Source organism: Channa argus, chromosome 8 (genome assembly GCF_033026475.1).
Source record: "Channa argus isolate prfri chromosome 8, Channa argus male v1.0, whole genome shotgun sequence".
NCBI classification, from domain to species: domain Eukaryota; kingdom Metazoa; phylum Chordata; class Actinopteri; order Anabantiformes; family Channidae; genus Channa; species Channa argus.
Window position 1 is genome coordinate 8049849 of NC_090204.1, and position 16702 is coordinate 8066550.

The window sequence follows — 16702 nt, forward strand, 5'->3', positions numbered from 1 at the left end:
GAAATATATTGTCAGAGGCTGACATCCCCAATAATCATTTAACATTATTTCTACGATGCAAATAAAGAACTCCTCAACCCATTTAAATAAACAGATTAACAGCTTGGCATTTGCAGAACAACTGGACACAATGTAAATTAAATATTTATTCAAATGAAATAACACTGGCTTAAAACAGATTTATACAGAGTGCATCTTTAAATCCAAACTCCTAAAAACTCATCAGTGACTGCTGAGCCAGGGTTTCCTATTTAATCTTGCCTTCTGTAAGCAATCCACCCATGTGTCCATTCCAAAGCTCTGGTTCTGTTGGCAGACACAGCCAGTCCATTAGCAAAATGTTCATAAACATGTGCAATAGTGTGAAAAGCACATCCTGAAAACCCAAGTCATGCTTTAGAAACTACCCATTTTAACTGCAATTTTTTTTTGACATAAGCATATCCAAATCCATATCCATATCCAAATGGAAGTTTCAGAATAGAAATAGTGAGACTGGCAGATGCTTTGGGATGGTGCGAAGGCTCCAGAGGTGTATTATTAGTCTGTCAATATAATTTTAGCATAGTGTGATGATAATGTACACAGTCAAATTATCTTAAATTGATCAATTTAAAATCCAGCTCTTATCAATGCATCACAAAAAGATCTTATACCAAAATATTTTAAACCACTCTAACCACTTTGCAAATATTTAGATTAGACAAAAGCATCAAGCCTTTAGCAGGACACATGCCCCAACAAACTGTTAGGTGTAAGCAAGTCGGCCAGAGATTGAAATAATACTCAAGAGTGTTTATTTGAATGTTCAGTGCTAACACCTGGTGTGGCCTACACCTGTCTGCTTCTTATCAAGATTGCATGGGTGGTGCCAAAGCTAATGAGCATCCCAACAGAACACTGTAAACAAAGTGTGTTGAAGAAATCTCAGTTGGTTTCTACACTCACAGTTCACTCACATTTTAGAGCAGTGTGACTTTACTCATCCTTGTGAAACTTCCCATTTATGTATGGGACATAGTCTAGAACTAATCGCCAGTCTGTGAAGTGAACAAGTGCCACTCCTCCCGCAGTGCCCCAGGCGACCATATTTGGTACCCTGCCGGGAGGAAAGCTAATTAGTTTATAAGGGAGACTAAATTTAACTATGCAATCAAAACAAACATATATCAGGAGCAATTGGACTCACAAGTTCAGGTGTCATATTACAAGAAGTTTTTGTCAAAAAATAGTAATTTAAAACTAGTACCAAGATAAGTTGACTGCAGCAGTTTTAACTTGTAAAAAATGTTTTGTTTGTAGAGGGATTGATGCTGTTTTGCGACAAAGGGTAACCACACCAAATAATGATTTGGATTTCTCTTCTGTTCATTCAATTTAAATTTGGTTCACTGATAAACATGAACTTAATATTTTTGAAGGTGTTCTTTACAGCATAACATGTGCTTAAAACTTTTGCACAGTACTGTGTCTATGTACAGAGCATCCAGAAAGTAGTCAGTTAACTTTTTCAATTATGTTGCAGCGTTGTAATATAATTTTCTAAAATCATTTTTCCATTCATTAATCTACACTCAGTAGCCCATAATGACAAAGTGAAAAACTGAAATAATGTGTAATTAGACCCTTTGCTTAGTACTTTGTTGAAGCACATTTGTCAGCAATTACAGCCTCAAGTCTTTTTGGGTGTGGCCCAACAAGGTTTGCACACCTGGTTGGGGATTTTCTGCCATTCTTCTTTGCAAATCCTTTCAAGCTCAGTCAGGTTGAATGGACAGACATTTTCAGGTCTCTTCCGAGATGTTCATTAGGGTTCAAGTTAGTAGTCTTGCTGGGCCACTCTTGTGTTGTTTTGGCTGTGTGCTAAGGATTTTTACATTACATGTGAGGGATTGCTTATGTGTATGAGCAATTATTTTTAATGTATGTCATTCCCAGCATGTTGGTACAGTCTTACATACGTTATGTAACCAAGCCTATAGTTGAATTTTCTAAATTCAGTGACTTCTGAGGTCCTGAGAACTGTGGAACAGGTTTTCATTGAGGGTATCTCTGTTCCATTCAACTTTCCATTAACCTGATCGGTCTTCTAGTCCCTGCTGCTGAAAAACACAGCATAATGCTGCCACTAACTACTACGCTTCACTGTTGGAATGATATTGGGCAAATGATGAGCGATGTCTGGTTTTCTCCAGACAAAGTTTGGAATTGAGGCCAAACAGTTTAATCTTGGTTCATCAGACAACACAATCTTGGTCCTCACAGTTAAGAGTTCTTTAGGTCCTTTGTGCAAACGTCTTGCACTCGAGAGGCTTCCACCTAGCCCATGTCATAAAGCCCATATTTGTGGAGGGTGACAGTGATAATTGTCCTTCTGGAACTTTGTCTCATCCCTACACAGGTTCAGTAGTAGAGCGTTGGGTTGGTATGTAGAAGGTAGCGGCCAAACTGGGTGACTAAGAAACCGACGGTCACCCTAACTGAGCCTCTAGAGCTCTAACCAGCTGCCTTCTACACCCCAACCCAATGCTCTACCACTGAGCCACCAGCCCTCTTAGGATCCTGCAGTCCAGCAGCATATTATTTTAGCCTTCCACACATCAGTGCCTTATAATAATCCTGTCTCTGAGCTCTGCAGTTTATTGACATTATGGCTTTTCCTCTGAGACAGTATGCATTGTCAATTGTAAGGCCTTCTATAGAGAGGCATGTGCCTTTCCAAATCACGTCTAATAAATTCAATTTACCGCAGGTGGACTCCAATCAAGGTGTAGAAACATCTCAGCAATGCTCAAGAGAATGGAAGGCACCGGAGCTAAATTTCAGTGTTGTTGCAAAGGGTCTGAATACTTACACCAATTATGAACAGGTGTATGCAACGTCCTGATTACTACTGTCCTGATTACTACTTTCCGACAATTTGACAGTTATTTTGTGCATGAAGAAATTGAATTTACCATTTTAAGAAGGGGTGTATTTAATACCTAGGATAATAATATAAATTGCTGGTAAGTCTGTGCACTAAGCAAGGTTTATTGTGCTATGCACTCAATATTCTATATTCTACAATATTTTATAAAACACACAGCTGTCAAGCAAATGGACACCACCTATTAGTAATGGTCATTCTGAGGCAAGCCCCATACTTGGACAATATATGCATTAAACTCCAATTATACTAGACAAATCACACATGTAAATTTGACCACTTACCACCTTCGCTAGGTGCTCACTTAACCGGGGACTGTGACCACGCTACATTAGCAGGTAATAAAGGGTGCTAAGCTAAAATTAGCTGGTGAGATAAACGGGTCACACAGACGGACACAGGTGTTGACATTATTTAAACGCAAACCGAGGGTATGCGCAGTACTGCGACCTGTGTTTTTATTTTAACTTACCACGTCCTCAGAATACAAGTATACTTTGCACCGATTAATTCATTAAGTATATTCGGGACCATGCTGGGACTCTCAAATTAGATTTTGCTCCAAGCAATGTTTTGTCGCTGAATGCTGCAAAGGACCCCGAGTTGCCTTTTCTTATGCCTGGTAAAAATAAACAGCAGGATGCGTGTAACAGCACAATTTCAGTGGTGTTTATTTATACGACAAAAATGATTTAAATAAGCGGTGTACTTTCAATTAACCAAACGCTCAGCTGTAATTCATTCTTGTATCTGCGCCGCATTGATTTTCAATCGGTACTATTGGCAGGTACCATGCTCCAAATTTAAGGCGGAAACTGTCATACGTTTTTTTCATTGTTTTCTAAAACTGCTATTGGCAATACAAAATATAAACAAATTCATTTCCGAACTACAGTAAACCCTTTATTACAATGTTTTCCTTTATTTTCCTTTTTATGTATACAATATTCAAAAAGCCAGACATTGGAAAAGGTATAATCTGTTATTAAAATGGCACATTTATTGCTACATTACTTATATACAGGACAGTTCTCAACTATATGTATTTATATATATCAAAGAGAGTGAGAGATTGTGAGGCACTGAGGAACCTGCAGGACTCAACAGTGCACTCACTCCAAGATGTCAGGTTCTGTGTACCTGTGAATGTATATAACAGTCTCCCCCTTTTTAGTTCAGATATGACATTGTCTTTGTCAAAAGCAAGTGTTTCAGCATTTCTATCATTATATTGTAGTTTTCTGTTATTATGTGCTCCTGCAGTAGTCGGGCTTGCTTTCCTGTAATGTGTGCCTGTCCAAGTAAAAAAAAAAAAAAAAAAAAAAAACCCAACAAAAATTTGATTATATAGGTTGCAGGCTAATGGGATGTTCACAGAATACTAAATGACATCAAGTCAGATTTTCCCTTGGAACAATTCGGCAATATTCAGTACTACACTTATTGATCTTATAATAAAAAAAAAACAAAGCTTTAAATGCAACTTTTTAAAGAAAGTAATTAGAACTTCCATAAAGTCACTGTCAACACCACCAAGAGCTGGAAGAGTAAAAGGTCAGAGGTGAAAATTGTCACTGAAGACTACAAATGTTGAAAGTATATACTAGACTCCAGCAACTTGCACTCTGTCAGGCTCTACATAAATATAAAATACTCCAAGTCATTAGAGGCTTCAGCTACTAAGAAAAATAAAACTCCCACACTGAAAGTGAAGCAACACACACTAAAACATGTTAATGTGCATCAAAAGCAGACAATCAGAGGCAAAAGCAGTGTTTCTTGAACCCAATTATGTAAAGTGATTTAGCAATATAGGGCATATTAAAAAAAAGTGTGACCTGGACCCATGACCTTAACTAATACAGCAAGTTTAAAAATATAATCCAGTTGAAAATAGAGAAAAAAAAAACTAAACAGGGTCTACATAACATTTATTTATTTAACTAGATACACAGAAAGAAAATCTCTTATACCATTTAAAATTCTTCCTGAAATTAAAAAAAAAAAAAAAAAAAAAAAAAGCATTAGGAGAATGGAGGGTGGGGAATGAACAAGTACCTCTTTAATCTCCATGATAAATGAAATGATATGGTTTACAAAATAAAACTGTCTTAAATGAAAATACAAGTTCAGGCACTGATAAGGTATCACTCTCCCGTCATGACATCTTAAGTCTGAGAATGAAAAGGCCACACTATTGATTTGTATATGTCTTTTTCTTCATCTCTTTTTGTAGAAATTAAACACAGAAAATGTTCTACCTCTCATTTGTGACTACATGTTGGTAAAAACCATTCACAACATGACATGGGATTAACATCACAATAACACTGTTTTGTTCTCCATATTATCCCTTATACCCCAATACCGACATCTGCCTCTAAATACATGTGCTGCACACAGAGAGCCACTTGGTTGAGGGCAGACGGTGAACTAAAAATGATACTGTACTGACAAGAATCCATGAGCAAAATTAAACTGAAGGCGATCCACATTTGTATGTTAGCTACATTCAAAAACCAGTTGCATAATTACTGTTGGAGACAAAAACCCCTTCCTACATTTATCCTCAGTGCAGCACTGCTGAAGTAGGAACACTTGCAGGATTGTAGCACAAACTCTGTCCACATACACCCACAAGAAAAGAAAGAATTTAATCTGGGTAACTGATAATACGCCTTACAACTAAAACTGGAATTAAGGACACATCAACAATTGCCATTTATCATCTGCTGACCCTTTTCCTCTTTTTGACCAATTTTTCAAATGTCAAATATCCCCTTATTCAGCTCATCTACAATACACTCTAAACTTCAAACTAATATTGCCATTTATGTAAAAAAATCTACAATGTATAGACTAACAAAAAATATATATTTTTATATATATTTAATTTTGAAAAATGATATCAGAAACATATCAGAGTAATGTATGAAGTGAATTTACATGTCACACTTCTCAGTAAGAAATGTGAAAAACTTAGTAAGGTGAGGGGCTGTAATTCAGTGGGAATGCTTGTTGAGGAAAAAAAAAGTCTTTGTTTCACAAAGGTTTTTCTGCTTCAGTGAACTGCAGAATGAGATCCTGCCATCAAAGGAAGCCAGGTTTGTTTGTTTTTCTGTCTTTACCAAGTTATTGATTAAGAGGGAAAATGTGAGCTGTTATGTATGCTGGCATTGTCAGTAAACCATTAGGAAAGAAACAGCAGTGAGTGGTGCTTATCACTTAGAAAGTGTCGTACATGGCTTTCATACCAGACTTCAAGGGACTGAAATGCACTACAGGTCAACACTTAACTTCCAGCCTAAACCTATACAACTGTGCTTTGTGTTGTTTATGTATGCTTTAGTACATAAAGCAGTACAAAAACCTGAACCAATGACAAGGGATTACTGGAGTAACACTAGAATTCATGGTCAACAAAGAGGAAGAACAGTTCTATAGTTGACAGATTCCACAACCTGGGTAATTCATAAGCTCCAAGGAAGGAGTCTTCGATTCCAAGTCTCTAGACACCTTGTGGGACAAGACTGGGCTTCAGTCAGAGACTGTCTCTAGGTCAGAGTTCCAGTCTTAAGCTGCGACATTTTCCTTGTGATCTTTCCACCACCTCTCCTGTTTACTGATAAGATCAAGGAAAAGTCACTGAATTTAGACAATTCAACTATAGGCTTGGTTACATAACATATGTAAGACTGTACCATCACGCTGGGAATGACATACATTAAAAATAATTGCTCATACACATAAGCAATCCCTCACAATAAATGTTCCTCACATGTAAAGCAATTTGCTTAAATGTCAAATAGAAAACATGTAACAATTAGGCACAAATCTTTGATTCAATTTGTGTTTGTTTAGGTCTCCTTTCTTACACCAGAGCACCTCTCGGCAGTGTGTGAAGTCCCAATTTGTGGCAGGACAAAAAGTACTCTGGTGCTCCATCACCTTGTGGAAACCAAAAAAAAAAAAAAAAAAATATTTTTTTTACATGTATAAAAAAAAGCAAAAATAAAAAAAAAATAATAAAAAAAAAACTTAAAAAAAAAAAAGTTCTTCACATTTGAGCTTGTAGTCATGGTTGGGAGTGCGACAAACTGGCTGTGTCAGTTTTGGCAGTATGCATGTGTGTATGAGTGTGTGAATGTGCATCTTGAAACTTGAACGGACAATACACAGACATGTCCACATATGTACACACACACACTGAGAATAATGGGTGGAAGAAATCTGTTAAGGCCACATCCTCTGACAGCCAAGGACACACCACCAATCTGTCAAAAGACAGGAGAATAATAATTAACAGACACCCCATGTAATCAAGACATCCAGGTATACAGCATTATTATTTTATAACAATCTCTGTAAACAAAATTCTTGTGGCAACAATAATATGTAACAGTGCATAACCAGAAGAAAATTCTGATTTACTTCAGTACAGAGTAGAAAGGCATACCTGGTTTTACATGTGGCCAACTGGATTGTGGCCATCTCCTCCCATGCTAGGGTGGCCTCCTGATAGCTGCATGGGTGCTTCCCCCACCACCCCAGACACCTTCTCCTCCTCACGACGTTTTAAACATGCTGCTTTGGGGTTGAGGTTACGCTCTGAGAGAGAAAAGAATAAAAAGCTTTCTCAGTATGAAGAAAACCCGTATTTAACAGAGCTTAACAGCACTGGGCTTCTTATCTATGACATGCAGGCTGACCTCTGACTTGTTGTTCTAAATTGAGGATGACGTTGACTGCTTGATGTAGGATGAGAAGTTTGGTCTGAGGTTTGTCGTGGCTGAGGTGGAGCTGGCACATCCTCCCAAGCTCCTTAAATGCCTCGTTGATGTCCCGTACTCTGAGACGTTCACGGGCATTGTTGGCCACTCGCCGCTCCCTCTCTCGCTCCATCTTCACCTCAGGGGGAAGGTCCTCGTCATCTTCATTGTCCTGACTAGTATTAAAAAGAAATATTGACGTTAATGAAGTCTGACAAAGAGAGAAAATACAGACCCAAACAAACACTGAAGTGTTAATGTTACCTTGTAATTAAGAATAAGAAGTTCTATGGTAAAACAATTAGCATGGACTTTGCACCCACACTGAGTCAATGTGTCAAGAATGAGGTGTGAGCAGCTAATACTTCCAAGTGAATAACCAAAAAGTAAAATATCCCACTTCACTAACCAATTCAACCAATGACAATTTAAGCCTACGTATCCCACAAAAGTTGGCTCAGTTCACTTTAAAACAGTATGCTATAAAGTGTGTGCTGTTTGCTGCTGTTGTTAAAGTTCTGACATATAATGCTGATCTACAGAAAATATTGTGTGTTTTTACTGTACTGTTGTATGGGAAATAATTGTTTAAACTTTTAAGTTATTTAAGACAAAACTAAAAAAAAATAATAATAATCATAATATTAAATGGATTTGCCTATCAAAATTTAGATCAGACACCACTCAAGAGTATGTGTTCATGGAGCTGGTGTCTAAGATCTGAATCCACAAAGCACAAGAAATTGATTCTCTGCTGGAGAAACTTACTCATCTTTCTGGTCTGAAAGGCTAGAGAGCATCTGGAGGGTCAACGCCTCCTTTCTGAAAACGGGACATGAAGGGAAGGGGAGATGTGACATTGTTAAACACCTAACAAAGCCTGGGCTATGTTTCGGACAAACAGGAAAGAGTAGATGACGAAGATGAATTACTCTTTCTTTTAAGGGTGATTCACTGAACAGATGACATTTGGAACCTTGCAGTGGATATTTCCGGTAGAAAAAATGTTCCTTATATACTCCTTTTCAAGAAAATGTCCACTTTTGTGTGTGTGTGTGTGTGTGTGTGTGTGTGTGTGTGTGTGGAGGGGGATGTTTTCACTTAAGTTTAACAGCCTGTCTAACAGTTTGTGGTTAACAAACAAAATCAGTAAAACACAAAATCTGAGTTTAAAAAAAAAAAAAAAAAAGTATCTTACCTTGTTCGACTGCGTGCCATCTTGGAGTCCTTCTTTCCCTCCTCGCTTTTGTCTCCAACAGAGTTTTCATCATCTTCTTTGTCTTCCCTTTTGATGTCTGAGCTGCTGGAGGACAGTGAGGAGCGGGCCATACCCCCAGGAAGACCTGGAAACAAACACAAAAATGTGACGATTTAATTCTAAGGCCATTTAATATCAAGAGAGGAGCATTGTCACATTTCCCCTTATTAGAGGATGGGATGTAACATAGGTCAATGTAGACAGCTAAGGTCATTCCACAGCATCTTTATTGGGTTGACGTTTAGGCTCAGACTGGTCCACTCCAAAAGGTAAATTTTCTTTCTCTCAAGCCATTCTGTGGCAGATTTACTTCATTGTTTAGGGTCACTGTCGTGCTACATCAACCCTTATCTTCCGAGCTTCAGCTTGCAGACAGTTACTGACATTATCCTCTTTGATACATTGATAAACCAGGGAATTAATTTATCCCTCCAGAAGTGCAAGTAGTCAAGGTCCAGAGGCAGCAAAGCAGCCCCACATCATGATGCTACCTCCACCATGCCTCTCTTTGGGAAGGATGATTTCCTAGTGGTATGTGGTTATTTTTACACCATACATAGTGTTTCACAAGATATTTTCCCAGTATACTTATAGAGTGGCTAGGTGGTCTAGGTGGCAAACTTCAAGAATGCCGCAATGTTGTTTTTGGAGAGCAAAACAGGGACTTCTTTGTGGTGTCCTTAAACATGGTTGTTCAATATTTTGTTTATGTTTGACTCTTAAACAGAGATGTTAACCGACTTCAATGAATGCTTTAGGTTTCTAGTTATAACCCTTGGCTTCGTTTTTACCTTGTTTGAGCTGTTTTGTGCCTTTAGAGTGATCTTGGCTGGGCACCCACTTCGATGGAGAGTGGCCACACAACCAAATCATCCCCATTTATAAACAATAGGTCTAATTGTGGACAGATCAATATCTGTCGTCTTTGAGATTACTCTATGACCCTTTCTACCTCAATGCAGAACAACAACAACTCAAGTGTTGCTTCTGACCTCTTGTTTGCAAGGCATATAACACTGCTTATAAATAGGACACAGGCAATCTTTTTGTAAGTGACGGTATTTCTAAACCACTCTGATTCTCATTTCATTGATTGGACTCCAGGCGTGCCAACACCTGAAACCTGCAGCTGACGTTTAATGTTACAACTTGTGCTGCCATTACCTTTTCCACTATCAATTTGTATGTTTAAGGTGCGTGTTCAATAAAGACATGAACAATCATGACTGTTTTCTCAGCTTAGAAATAGCATTTGTTGATATTTGTGACTTGAAGGTTAGATCACATCTTATGCAGAAAACTAGGGAAATGCAAGCAGTGCCACATCGCACATTATAAGTTGTCATGGGCATGTGCACATTGTGATGACAATGTTAAAACATATTGTGCAGCCCTAGCTAAACTTACTTGTAAAGCCTTCTGGTTGGCCACCTGACGGTGTGGGTCCAGATGCGTGATGACCATGCAGAAGAGTACTGCTGGGAGGAAGGCCTGTGGGCTCCTCATGTTTTCCTCCCTGTCGATAAAGGTGAAAAACTATGATGAATTGTCGATGGTCCAGCTAACTCCCTAAAAACATTGTGTTCAGCTAAAGAAACTAAAAGATATACTTATAGCCAATTACCAAAGTTATTGATATAGCATATTGAAAATTTTATAGAACCAGTGCAACTAGACTCTGAAAGTACCATATCTGCCTCTACTCCTGATTGCTTGCAAATTTATTTTTGGCCAGCAGATGGCACAACTTTTCTGTTTGAAATTTTGTTGCTTGAAGATTTTAACTCAAAAAAAAAGGCAATAATTGTTTTTGCTTTTTTGGGGGGGTGGTAAATCTTAATTTTCCTATTAATACAACAGAACCTTTTATTTGAAAGCACTGTTGTGTAACATGACCCCACAAGATTTTTTAAAAAAATGTATACATAAGATTTCAACATGTTAGGGTTGCTGTACGTAATGTAAAAAAAAAAAAACAACAATATGTTTCCTCAGCAAAGGCTGAGAATGCACTCATACATCTACACTATGACTGTAACCAGAATACGCTTGCAAGAACCTTCAGAAGCAGCACAAACTCAATTTAACCAAAAACACAAACATTTGTTTGCTTTAGGTTGTTGTTGTATACCATTAAAAGTCGCTTTGAATTACAAATGTACAAAGTACAAGCCACCAGATCACTCACTATAGCAGGATGTCTGTTGCTGAGGGCAAGGCTGGCATTGGGGAAAACTGGAGAGAGCGCGCCAAGGCCCCCGTTGTGTACTGAAGACAACAAGCTGTGTATGTCGGAATGGGTGCCTTCTAAGCCAGGGCCTTGGCCTACAGCATGGCTACGCAGTACATGTATAGCCTCCTCCAGACGATCCTCCATTTTACTCTGCTACATACACATAAGTTATACAAACATTTGTTACTTAACAAAAATGAAGCCCAAAACAATAGCATGAAAAAAAAAACAACAACACATGGTATGCTTTGGATTTAATGAATTCATGTCCAAGTGTACTTTAGCCTTTGTACTAACATTCTAAAATAAAGTGTAGAGAAATTTAATGAATGCTTCTTGGTTCTGAATAACTTTGATGTAATAAAAAAAATGTTTCACATACCAATGCATGTGGCTGCCCCTCATAGTTGGGTGTGGTCGGTCTTTGCCACTGAGACTGAGCTCCTGCAGAGAAAAAAATGGGATAATGTTTAGTGTTAATTCATGACTTTACAGCAGATGGAGCTACAAACACATTTCTGTGCTACACATTTAACATGCAGAGGATAATTTCTGCTCTAGCAAGTTCATCTTATTCATTCATTTCATTTATGTGACAAAAAAGGTTGCAATCAAACAAACTGGTAAAATGAATTGGACTGATGCAGGTACTTTGTAGCTGTAACTAAATTATCATCCAAATTTGAGGTTGCATGGCAGAGTTAAAAGCTAGAATAAAGAGGGCCAAATCACCCTAACTCAGTTTACCAACCTTCTGAATAGCCAAATTTGACACAGCTCTTGGTTTAACATGACTTTTAAATCAAAGAATGGCAGGACAGAAAAGGTTCATATTAAATTAAAATTAGTCCTGTAAAAAAAAAAAAAAACATGACACCTAGCTATAGGTGAGAAGTGCAATCTACCTGCAATAGCTTGAGGAGATCCAGGGGTAGATGGAGCTGAGGAAAAGTTATTACTATTGTGGTCCGATGGGTAAATCTGAAAGAAAAAAAGCAGTCACCTCAACATCATGTTCATGCTGTTATAAAACATGACACTGTTCAATAGTGCAATTAAAATCAGAACTGAAAATAATTAATAATAATAGCACAATTTGACATCACAATTATTTATAACTTGTCAAATTCCACTGTCACAAAACCTATTTCCAAATTTAAGGAGTCAGTTATTTAATCAATTAGAAATCAATTAAAAATTAGTGCCAAGAGAGGGCAACATAAGGTCCGGTTTTAACTGTAGTAATTAGCCAAACTCGAGAATTGAATGTACCATTTAAAATGAATTATCTATTTATAGATATCTAAAACATAATACATGCCATTTCAGTATATGACGATTACCATAGGATTTGAATCTATGTAAGGCTGCAAAAGTAAACTAATCCTGAACCACTGAACAATTTGTCATCACTATCACCACTGTTCGTTAAATCTGCACTTATTTGTTCTTTCTTCATACAAATCACTCAACAACGCATATTTTTAATTTGTCATAGAAAATAAATATCCTGTGAAAATTGTCATAATTGTTTTATTGCCCAGCACTAATTTCAAAAACAGAAAAGAGCTCACCGAGGCAAGAGCTTTTCCAATTTCATCTCCTGAACTGCCAGCTGTGGTGCCTCGGTTGGCTGCAGAGACAAAATAAATAATGCAAGTCAGATGACCCGTTAATTTGTTTTTGGGATAGAAAAAACAAAACAAATGACCACGGATCAGTTGGATCAGTGACTGATGCTACCAAATTACTTGTGTAATAAGTTTATTTTAAGAAGCTGCATACCCATGATGCCTTCTCCATTGATGGCAGGTGTGTGGTTATAGGTGGTGGTGGTGGCTGAGTGGAAGCCGTTGACTTCGCTGCTGTGCAGAGGATAGTTCTGTGGGGGACACACAGAGGAGGGGTGATGCTTTTAGTGAGGGGATACAGGCACCTTCATAAAAAGGTATTTGCATGCTTGCATGCTCACACACACACACAATTAAAAAATAAAAAATAAAACATTGAAAAATATTCAAATGTTATGGAGACTTAAAATGTGAGATTATGGAACAGAGAATCAAAATGTCACAATCCAATTTAAACTAATGCATGTGATGATGTGTGAGATAAACATTATTGGAGCAGAGACTAAAATATTTTACACTTTAAGCTTATCACACCATAAGCACAAAATACATGATAAATAAATGGGGAAAAAACATGACCAAAAAAAATTAATAAAGTTGATGTTATGGGATCTACCCACCATCCTGTCCTGTGGGTTAATTGCAGAGAAGGAGCCTGGCTGTCCAATGTGAGGTGAATTACCCAGCATGGCAGAGTAGCCAGAAGATGACCAGGGGTCTTCTGAGAAAAGTGGAGACAGTGTAAAATATGACAACAGCTTCTAAAGAGTATTAAGGACCAAAATGATTTCAGTGAAACTTAATATTACCTTGCATGTAAAAAGAGCCGGGATATACAGCCCCAGGCTTAGCACCAGGATATCCTCCATTGTCCCTGGCATACTCCTCACCAGATGTGGAAGCATACACCTAAACAAACATGCTAACAGTGAGAAGCTGGATCATGTTTCACAGCAAGTACTATATACTGAAAACACTTATTTTATGATTCTGGATTTGAAATAAATTAGTGGTTTCCTATTTAATCCCAGTAATTATACCTGAGGCTATGGTATCAATAACATCCTATGGAAAAATATTTAGTTACACAAGCTTTAAGTGGCCACAAGATGGCAAGAGGGAGTCTGTATGCTATGGAAGTGGGCCGGCTCCTCGCCTGTGGAGGAGAACACAGCGGCCATGGCATGCTGGGCACAGCGACGGCTTGGATCCCAGTGCACAGTGAGCACTTCCTCTAGCTCCCAGGACCCCAGTGACATCGCACTGCCTGGCCTGCAGCCCCTCCCTGTAACACACTCACTTGGTATCAGCTCACACACATACCATGCATTCAGTGAGCCAACACACTGACACACACACACACACACACACACACACACCCACCCACCCAGGCACACATACTGCAGCAATAACCTCAAATTAGCACTATCACATTCTATATAGCATCAAGAGAGGACTAAGAAAATGTAAATGAACGGCATTTATGAAACTGGACATTTTATATTACATCCAATCAGAAGCACCCAATCACACATTCTTTTGTAACAAAAATGGATGCTGGGCCTCCACAGCCACAGACTGAAGACATGAGAAGTCTTCAGTTTCCCGACACAATCCACCACCACTCAGGCTTTTCCTCTTCTCCTATGTAGTACATGGCATATAGAGGAAGAGAGAAAGAGAATGGAGGCTATGCTGCAAAGAATGCTAATCCAGAGAAGGGATTTTTTCTGTAATTTGATTTAACAGGGAGAAGTGGAAAGGGAATGGAGAGATGCACTTCTAATTACAGAGCCATCTGCCTGTTCCTGGACCACATCCAACTCCACAGGCAGCTGGGCTGAGGAGAGGGAGCGAAGAGAGGGAGAGAGATGGGGGCTGGGATCCAGTCAGCATGAGAGGGGGGGCAGATGGGGGGGGGAGAGAGAGAGAGCGCGAGAGAGCGCGAGAGAGAGATTGCAGTGGGTTGGTAAAGGGGCAAAGGAGGAAAAATTAAGGCCCTGATGATTTATGAAAAGGGTAGAGAGATAAGGGGTGTTGAGGGGGACAGGAGAAAGTAATCTAAATGACTTAAGCAAAGCTTGATATGGCCAAGGGAGTGTGAAGGAAACAGGGGATTTAAAATGATCACGGTTAATTCAGGAGAAAACATGACGGAGATGGCTTCATTTAACAATAGGCTTTGAGTTGTTCTTTCACGGGGAACAATGTCGAGTGAATCCTGCTGCTCTACATGGGAACAGAGTACTACACAATGACTGGTGCTGCTGGATAATTGTATTCTCAGAAAGAAAGGGGATTTCTAGGGTAAAATCCTCAACTAATAGAGGTTTAATGTAATTCAGGTTATAAGCGTGTAAAGGTCTCTACACTAGAAAAACACAGGTTGTTTAAAGGGTTGGGGAGGAGACACCGATGAACATCAAACTAACCTCAAAAAGCTATATTTGACCGCATGGGTTTTGTGGTTTCAGTACTGGACAACTAGGGGGCAAAGGAGAAGTTTCTCCATTTGACTGTTTCAAATGAAGTAGGGTAAAGGTTTACATGATAAGGTCAAAGATCTTAAGAACAAGTACTGGTGGGTTACAGAAGTCAGAGCCTGAGGGGTATGAGAAAACAGCCTTTACAGTGCACCAATTACTTGTCTATTTACTGATCTGAGCATCTGGATTTAAGTGACAAAGTACAGAAAGAGAAAAAAATAAATTAATTAAAAAACATGTTGAAGTGGTGGTGAAGAGAAGCAGGAAGAGCAGTGAGGAAGGGAGGAAAAGACCACAGGATCACCATCGGCAGTCATTAATCTGGGCTCAGACATGGGGCTAAGAGGCCTCGCAAGCATTGCACCTCACAACTGGGTCACTCACAGGGGGAGGCCCACCCAGGCCATCATGTGGTGAAGCGTAGGCGGAGGCCTGGGTGAAGTGGGGGAGGGGGGTTCACACACACACACACACACACACACACACACAGACAGACATCTCATCATTCGCAGTAAAACCACGCAGCCGTCGTTCACACTATGGGGAACGATGGAGGTTCAGACAGTGAAAAGATGGGGCCTCGGTCAGACAGTGTGTTCACACTCAATCTCTGTTATGTCACTACCGCCAACTGTGTCTACAGCAAGACTTCAGCAACTACAGGTGGAGGATATCAGTATCACCAAAAAAAAAAAAACACCCACATTTAAAGTTGAATATCAAGCCACCTTATCAATGTAGCTGGCTACAGTATTATCTCCTAATACTTTATTTCAAATTGAGAAAGACTATAGAACCATAATGCTTGACTTCATTTCTTTCTCCATTATGTATCTATGGCTCTGTGATTTGAATCTATTTAGGCATATGAACCCTTTGAATTTACTTTATCTATGCATTCAAAATGCACAACATAGGCATGAGTCAATTAAAATGTTACATTTATGCAAGTTAAAAAAGTCACAGCAAAGACAGAACTATAATAGTTAAAATTTAAACTTAAAATTGCCAAAAACTGTAAACAACGCAACTTAATCTTTTCTTACTTGTACTCAGGCTGCTGGCGTACTGCTTCAAGGCACCGTGATAAAACTGTTTATCTTTTGAGTCTGATATAAACTGAGAATTATGGTTGCATGAAGACTGGGTTACAGAGTGTCTGTGCAATGGCAGCATTTCAGATTCATGATCCAGTGGCAACTCAAGCAACAAGGCTGGGCTCTAATAGCTACAGTAACACAGCCAACTACCCATTAGGTTTCTTTCAAAATTGAATTTAGTGAATTTCATAGGAATCAATGAAAGAACCTTGATATATCCAGAGATTAGGTTGTGTGCTAGGCGTTGTGTGCTAAGATTAAGCTGTTGTGCTGAAGAAGCTATATGGTATTCAAAA

At 38.7% G+C, this 16702-nt stretch overlaps 2 protein-coding genes across 8 annotated transcripts in view; both read right to left on the reverse strand.

Annotated features, from left to right (window-relative positions):
- Positions 1 to 131: 131 nt before the first annotated feature.
- Positions 132 to 3688, reverse strand: LOC137132265 (cytochrome b-c1 complex subunit 10-like). 2 transcript variants are annotated; one of them, XM_067514585.1, is made up of 3 exons: positions 3402 to 3688; positions 960 to 1099; positions 132 to 306 (listed from the first exon to the last, which is right to left on the reverse strand). In XM_067514585.1, exons 1-2 carry the CDS (start codon positions 3461 to 3463, stop codon positions 979 to 981), a joined length of 183 nt encoding a protein of 60 aa, XP_067370686.1. In that variant the 5' UTR covers positions 3464 to 3688; the 3' UTR covers positions 132 to 306; positions 960 to 978. The 2 variants fall into 2 exon arrangements, with proteins under 2 accessions (XP_067370686.1, XP_067370685.1); XM_067514584.1 differs by having other exon boundaries at positions 132 to 1099.
- A 138-nt stretch (positions 3689 to 3826) lies between these two features.
- Positions 3827 to 16702, reverse strand: part of tcf3b (transcription factor 3b) — a 29177-nt gene continuing 16301 nt past the window's right edge. For 4 of the 6 annotated variants that reach the window (XM_067514572.1, XM_067514569.1, XM_067514574.1 and 1 more), the window contains 13 exons: positions 13630 to 13729; positions 13441 to 13541; positions 12975 to 13071; positions 12764 to 12822; positions 12095 to 12170; positions 11572 to 11633; positions 11145 to 11342; positions 10364 to 10472; positions 8897 to 9041; positions 8467 to 8520; positions 7639 to 7874; positions 7386 to 7537; positions 3827 to 7203 (listed from right to left, as the gene is read on the reverse strand). In XM_067514572.1, the coding sequence (XP_067370673.1) occupies positions 7392 to 7537; positions 7639 to 7874; positions 8467 to 8520; positions 8897 to 9041; positions 10364 to 10472; positions 11145 to 11342; positions 11572 to 11633; positions 12095 to 12170; positions 12764 to 12822; positions 12975 to 13071; positions 13441 to 13541; positions 13630 to 13729 (1383 nt within the window). In that variant the 3' untranslated portion in view covers positions 3827 to 7203; positions 7386 to 7391. The remainder of the gene's footprint in view (positions 7204 to 7385; positions 7538 to 7638; positions 7875 to 8466; positions 8521 to 8896; positions 9042 to 10363; positions 10473 to 11144; positions 11343 to 11571; positions 11634 to 12094; positions 12171 to 12763; positions 12823 to 12974; positions 13072 to 13440; positions 13542 to 13629; positions 13730 to 16702) is intronic. The other 2 variants (XM_067514570.1, XM_067514571.1) reach the window with 2 other exon arrangements.

Bases quoted from the DNA above. Each gene is read 5' to 3' on its own strand.
- LOC137132265 (XM_067514585.1), bottom strand. From the start codon at position 3,463: ATGGTCCCGAATATACTTAATGAATTAATCGGTGCAAAGTATACTTGT. The intron at 1,100-3,401 runs GTAAGTTAAAAT...TCCTCCCGGCAG, and splicing joins ACTTGTATTCTGAGGACGTG to GGTACCAAATATGGTCGCCT.